This window comes from Psammomys obesus, unplaced genomic scaffold (assembly GCF_907164565.1).
Source record: "Psammomys obesus unplaced genomic scaffold, mPsaObe1.curated_primary_1811, whole genome shotgun sequence".
Taxonomy (NCBI): Eukaryota; Metazoa; Chordata; class Mammalia; order Rodentia; family Muridae; genus Psammomys; species Psammomys obesus.
The window spans coordinates 14,824,525-14,831,746 of NW_026596085.1; the positions used below are offsets into that span (position 1 = coordinate 14,824,525).

Here is a 7,222-nt window from a genome sequence, read left to right on the forward strand (position 1 = left end):
CTACAGTCTCAGAACAGCAAGAAAATATCTGATATGGGTAATTTATCTAAATATTAGAAGTATGTCAGAAAGCATGCTGGGCCCCTCCAAGCCTCCTGGGTCTGTTTTGAAAGGAACCTACAAGGTCTGGCACCTAGTAAGACTCCACTTCCCTGCCCAGTTCTCCAGTTCTGCTGCATGACTACTGTGGTGGTTTGAATGAAAACAGCCCCCATAGGCCCATTAGGGAATGGCAACTCCTATTAGGAGGTGTGGCCTTGTTGGAGTAGGTGTGGCTTTGTTGGAGGAAGTGTGTCACTAGGGGTGGCTTTGAGATCTCATAGGCTCAAGCCAGGCCCAGTGTCTCACTCTCTTCCTGCTGTCTGCCAACACAGACAAAGGACTCTCAGCTCTTCTCCAGCACCATATCTGCCTGTGTGCTGCCACACTTCCCTCCATGATGATAACAGACTAAACCTCTGAATGGTAAGGTAGCCCCCATTAAATGCCTTCCTCTAGAGGAGTTGGTGCGGTCACGGTGTTTCTTCACAGCAATAAAACCCTAAGACAACTACCCCCTTGGACATCCCTTTCCTGACCAGCAACCCCCAGCCCAGCCCACCTATCTTGAGGAGAAGGGAACAGACCAGTGCCCCCAAGGGTCTGCTCTGTGTACAAGGTCTCAAATGCCTGCCAGAAGAGTGGGTGCACACTCTCAACCCCAAGGGTCAGACCCTAGAGCCTCAAGGTCCCCAGTAAGGCATGAGACTTGGCCACTGCCTCTCACTGAGACCCCATGTCCCAAAAGTTAGACCTGTGCCCTAACCCAGATCCTGGGGTAAACACATGCGCGCGCGCGCACGCGCACACACACACACACACACACACACACACACACACAACAACAACAACAACAACACTGGGTCAGTCCTTCTAAAGACAAAGAACTTTCCAGAAAGCTCCCAGCCAGAAGCTTTGCTTCAGCACCTGTGGAGGCTGAGGGGGCCCTCTCCATGTCACTGTACCCACTCTGATGCCCCAAAGAGCCGCTGTGATCTCACCCTCCTCTGGGGTGTGAGTAATCTTTTCCAGAAACACACACTTCATTAATTCATTAATCTATTCCTGATCTTGCTAGAATGTTCTAATACTTCACACCTCTTTCCTCAAATCTAGGGCTGGGGCTCAGCTGTCTACCAGGCACACAATGTTAAGAACCCAGCTGTACCCAGGGAGGTGGTCACTGTATGCCCAAAGTCCTGGCTCACAGACCCCTTAACCAGGCCACTCACTCTAGCCCTGCCTAGCTCCCCATGTCAGAGCCTTCCCCCCTGTCCCCACAAAGGCCTGATAGCTGTGGCAAGCCATGGCTGTCAAGGCAGAGCTCAGACCCAGGAGCAGTATCTGCCTGTGTGCAGACACTCTTATCCACCCTCCCAAAATCCAGACTGTAATCGAATTTTCACTCCTTGATTCCACTACCACCTTTCTGGAAGGGACAGGTGGTGTCCCGGAAAGCCACTGTTGTCACCATTTCTTGCAGTCACCCAGGAGGGCACCGGCTTTTCTCCTGAGGAGGTGAGCCATGACCATTGGTCTATTTGTGTTCGAACCTGGAGATGTTGTAGTCAGCTCCCATGCGCACACACAAGAGCCTTCCATAGCCATGGCAAACTCTGCAACCTGGCCCAGACCTGGGGTCCCAGGAGCAGCCAGGAAAGGGATCCCACTGCTTATCCGATTATGTTCTATGAAGAATCCCCTCTGAGTCCTTGACAAGGCTGTTGAGAGGCCATTGGAGTATAAGACTCTCTGAACTCCAATGTCTTCTACAGAATGGTTACAGAAGTTCCATGTTATTAGGCCCTAGTGTGGCCCTGCTGTGAGTCAGTGCCTCAGTTTACCTAGAGAGCAGAGAAGCATCGGGGCCTCCTAGGCAGTAGGGGAATGCCTATTCTGAACTGAGAGGATTCTGAAAGGCCCAGAAAACCCCTACTCTGACTTCTATCTAAAGACTGGGACAGAGCGATCCTTAGGCTCTTCCTGTTTCCCCAGGGTGGAGCTGGGCCATCACCATCTTGACCATTCCTGTCTGGAAGTTGGGCTGGTCAGGCTTACCCACTAAATGAGAAGGGGAGGACACCTGAGCGGTCTGCTGTTCACAGGGCAAGGTGGGAAAGGATGGACAGGGAGAATGGCAGCCTTGTGTGGCCCTCAGCTGTACTCACCTTTATGAATAAGGTCTCCAGGCTACTGTTGTGGAGCTTGGTGCAGCCATCTGGCTCGCTGGCCAGGTTGATGCCTGTGGCACAGTGCATCTCCTCCAGCTGGTTGTGGCAACACTGCTCCTGGATCATCCTGTGGGCAGAGCAGTAGCTGTGCCAGGACTCTCTGGTGGAGCCAAGCTCAGAACAGAGGCCCGAGGAGACAGGTGATGTCCTCTGGGGAATCCCCACACCCCAGCCCCCACAGGAAGAGAGACCCAGTATCTAGCCTACAGGAAGCACTTGGCAGGCCTTTCGTTAGAAAGACCAAATGCAGCGTGGTGTCTGTGGTGGGAGCAGAGACACCCAACTCTGAGCACAGAGAGAGCCTTTGCCAAGGCCAGTTAGAGAATGTTCTTACCTGTTCTCATAAAAAAAGCAGTCTGCTGCAGGCTCTAGGCTTTGCCCTCCCCTCCTTCCACCCAGCTCAGTTCTTCTAAACCTCACCTCTGTCTTCCAGGTGCAGAGAGGAAGTTTCAGAGAATCTTTTGACAGTGTTTGTTGAAGGACCCAGTGTGGAAGACAGCAGCAACCAGGATGTCCAAGCCTCCCGCCACCCACAGTCTTGGCTATGAAAAACTCTTCAGAAAACAGGGGCTCAGGTAGAACTTGAATCTGCCAGAATCTACTCCTTAGACTCAAACACATCTCAGAGGCCAGAAAACCAGCCCCGAAGGCAACAGGGGAGGAAGGGTGTCATAACATGGCTCTCATCCAGACCAAAGAAACCTAAAGCCAGAGCCAGCAAGGGCAGAAACAGCCACTTACCTTGTGCTGTCTATAAGACAAGCCAGGGCCTCCCTGTCTCCCTCTGCCTGTGGAGAACTACCCTGGCCAGTCCTGCTTGTACCCGGGGCTCAGAAGTGTGAACCCGGTTTGCCATATCTCTCTAGAGCCACCCTCCAGATCTGGGATAATGTGTCTACAGTGTGCCATTAATTTCACATCTGCTTCATTGGAACTGTAGATGAGAGTTATTTCACTAAATACCTAGGATGCTAATGAGAAAGTAACAAGCACTACTGTGATGATTTGAATGAAAATGGCCCCAAAAGGCTCATATATATTTGAATATTTGGTCCCCAGTTGGACCAAATATCATGAACCCTAACTTCCTGGAACTGTAAACCCAATTAAAAGTCTTCTTTTATACGTTGCCTTGGCCATGTTGTCTTGTCACAGCAATAGAAAGTAACTAAGACAACAGTAAGGATGAGGAGACGTGGGCTGTGTGAATTGTCCATGGCTGGTAGGAAGGAAACATGGACAGCTTTTTGGGAAACAGCACAGAGTTCCCCCAAAGAGCTAAAAACAGATCTGTCATTAGGATCCAGCTATCCCAATCAAGAGAATCTGGAGCCGAGTCTCCAACCAGGGGCCTGCCCGCCCAAGTTTATACAGTGCCATTTGCGACAGCCAAAATGTAGAAGGAACCTAAATGTGAGTGGAAGGACAAATGGGTGAGCAAAATCATGTGATATAATGTGACTCTGTCTCAAAACAGGGCCCAGTGCCAAGTGAGACAAGCCAGTCCCACAGGGACACAGAAATCAAATTCATAGGCAGGAAGTTGATGAGGTAGGCAGGGTTTGAGGGTATGTGGGGCCAGAAGTTCCATTTTGCAGGACTGTAAGGGTCTGGGAGCTGGACAGTATGAATAGGCCTTCACAAAGGATCAAAACAGTGAGTTTTATGTGTATCTTCCACAATTTGCAAAGTCTGCAGCTCTGCTTTGTCCTAATCAACCACGAAGGCTCCAAGAACGAAAGTCAAATGGCCTGGTCCCCACAAGCACTCTGGGGCACAGACAAAAACTCTGCCCTGACGAGAAGGGTGCCTGGGTAACTGGCTTCTAATATCTGCTCTCCCTTCATTGCTGCTGTTGCTAAGCAGGGACAGGCTCATTTCACCTCAATGAACCCATTCCTCATCTGCTAGACTGGTCAATGTCACCATGTCACTATTCAGTAGTATCACATTGGCCCACAAGCTCATGGGCACACTATTGCCCTAAGGTTATAAGCCCCACCCATTTCCGTAACTGTAACCCCTCCAGTGACTGAGAACCATCCCCCACACCTCTCACAGATGGTCCTCAACTTTGTATAAAAGGTCCCAGGTACCAGTAGCTTAGCAGACGATATGTAACAAGCCAGGCTGATGTTGGCTAAGAGGCAGCTGGCAGAAACCTAACTCCCTTGCCTCTACCCTTTTGTTTGGGAAACTAACTTGCCCAGAGTTAGACAGCTGTGGCAGATGGGGCTGCATTCCTGGATCATCTTACTTTTCAGGCCAGGGAAAGCAACAGATGCCCCAGTGAGCATGGGGCAGCCCAGGGCAATGAGTCAAGCTCTGTGCGAAGGGCTCAGAAGCACAGAGGAAGGAGAAGCAGAAGGAGGGAGGCAGGTTCTCCTCTCCACATCTCAGACATCTGGCACACACTGTCCTTCCTCCCACTTGCCTTTAGATGGGCATGCGCTGTCAAACAGTGGCCACTGGCACCCCTACCTGCACTCCTCGGATTCTGAGGTGTACGGCAGCGAGCAGTCCTTGTGCTGGTTGGCCATTTGATTTCCCTCTGTACAGCAAGCCTCCATGGAGACGTCTGCGTTCACTGTGTAGGGAAGAGAACAAGCAAGATGGGTGACCTGCTTGGTACCTCCACCCCAGCCACATCATCGGGACACCCGCTTCCTGCAGCCCCAACTACAACATCAGGCCAAGTCTGGAGGAGCAGTGAGTGCACCCAGAATCCTCTCAATCACTTTGTAAACCAGTGCTTACACAGCCTATCATCTCCATACTGCTGGCCCACTCAGCTAGTCTTAGGGGCCGGGGCTCCCATCTCAGAACCCTTCACACTTGGGCTCGTCTCACTGCCTCCGATGTTCCATTTATCTGATGCACTCCCCCAGCCAGAGATCCTGATGGTGAGTCTGCCCCTTGTCCTCTTATACTTTGGCAAAAACTGACCATGGAGGCAAAGAGCTGAGATAAAGAGTTAGGTAGAAGGCTGAGGCAGGGGGATTTCTGCAAGTCTGGGTTCAAGACTGGACCCTAAGATACATAGCAAACCCACTTTCCTCCTCCTCAGAAAAACAAACAAACAAACAAACAAAAATAGGAGCAAGAGTCAGGGGAAGGGCACAGCTCTGGAGCCAAATAAACTTGGGTCTCCAGGGCTGGAACTTTCTCTGTAACCCCAGCTAGGCCACTTCACCCCTGTGACCCACAGTTTGTGAGACCTCTACATTGTCTGTAGGAAGGCAGGGCAGGGTGATGAGGTTCTAAACAGTGGCATGGCAGCTTGGGAGGGATGCCTGCTGTCACCTGTGAAAGGGGAGCCTCTGCCAGGCCTGGGTGTAGAACTCCCTGGGCACGGTGGGTGGGCAGGAAGTGAGTCCTTTGCTGCAGGGAGGCTTCTAGTGTGTTTTAAAATTGATGCCTGTCAGGGAATCTTAGACACTGAACCTTGTGCTAGCAAGACAATCGGATGTTAAACTTTCAGGCAGTCTGGAAACTTGGAATGTCCCTGGAATGTGACTCAAATGTCCTTCAGCAGGGTGTCCCAGACCTGATCCTTGCAGAGAAAAGCTGGCTGAAAGCTGTTGGTGGGGTGGGGGGTCAGCTCACCCTCCTTGGGCTTGAGGTGTCTTATAAGTCAGAGGACAGTGCCTGCATGGCCACTAGAGAGCAAGAAGAGATAGGTAGAGACCACAGCCAGGCTGGACAATGGCCAGAGGGGAAGGGAGTGTCCCTGTTGCCCTGCTGCAACAAACAAGCCCGGGTAGAAGGCCTTTGCAAATGAGGTCACATTCAGACCCCAGGTCCTGTCCCCCCAAGCTCTGAGCTTCACACTGCCCTCTCAAGCCCAGCACATAGTATTAAAGGCGTTAGTGGCGCAACTGAGAAGCTGCACCCCCTTTCCTGCCCTGTTTGCCCTGCCAGGTTATACAGATTGCTTCTGACTTTGCTCTCCCAGGAAGGAATCCCAGCAGAACAGCTGGAAGGAAACATGAAGATTTAGAAATCCTATTCTAAGATTTATTATTGTCTTATTCTAAGACAATTGCCTGGGGTGCACACAGCAGATAACTCCCAGAGAAGCACTCTAAAGGCTCAGTCCTGTGACTAAATAAATAGCGAGCACACAGGGATTGCCAAGCATGACCCGTGTCAGCTGGAGCTGATTGGCCCAAGCTCACGGGCTCCCTGGGATCGAGGTGGAACTGTCTATCTGAAGATGTGCTAGGAGCCCCAGCCCAATAGGAATGGAGCCCAAGAGGGCCCATGCTAGTCTATAAGGGCTTGCAGCAGCTCGAGACACTGAATGAGGGCAGTGGAGGAGGCTGGCATGGGCACGCCAGGGTCTGAGCTACTGCCCTGGCTTCCCCTTCTGGACACATCCCTGCAGCAGCTGAGCCTCCAGGGGCTCATCTGGGGTGGGGTCAGTGCCACCATCCTGCAGTTATGTGAAGTCCACTTGGGTTCTTCCTACTTCCGCTCCCCCATCCCACAGTCTCTTTCAGATACCCTACGTGTCCTGCCACCAAATGGTCATAGCAAGGAAGGGATTCAGACTTCAAACGGAGCTAGGAACTGAGGCTGAACTGAGTCACTACCACCAACAAAAACAATGCTAAGGTGTCCCCTGGCCCCACCAGAGCTATACTTCACCAACCGAAAGCAGCATGTGGCCAGCTCTGCCCAGGACTTGGTTGACTTCGAGGCCCTGCAAGGGCACATAGGCGGTCCCTAAAGTCAAATTCCTAGATAAGGCCAGCAGATGACTCAGCGTAATGATGACTGCACCAAACCTGAAGGCCCAGGTTCAGTCCCTGAGACTCACATGGTAGAAGGAAAGAAGAGACTCCTGTAAGTTGTTCTGACCTCCATTCATGTGCCACTGCACAGAACACCCATGTAGGTAGGTAGATAGATAGATAGATAGATAGATAGATAGATAGATAGATAGATAG

General features: G+C 51.5%; 1 protein-coding gene across 2 annotated transcripts in view; it reads right to left on the reverse strand.

Annotated features, from left to right (window-relative positions):
* Fbln1 (fibulin 1) overlaps positions 1 to 7,222 on the reverse strand; it is a 71,257-nt gene that overhangs the window by 55,115 nt on the left and 8,920 nt on the right. For both annotated transcript variants that reach the window (XM_055627250.1, XM_055627251.1), the window contains exons 2-3: positions 4,752 to 4,857; positions 2,208 to 2,337 (exon numbers count right to left, since the gene is read on the reverse strand). In XM_055627250.1, coding sequence (XP_055483225.1) covers positions 2,208 to 2,337; positions 4,752 to 4,857 — 236 coding nt within the window. The remainder of the gene's footprint in view (positions 1 to 2,207; positions 2,338 to 4,751; positions 4,858 to 7,222) is intronic.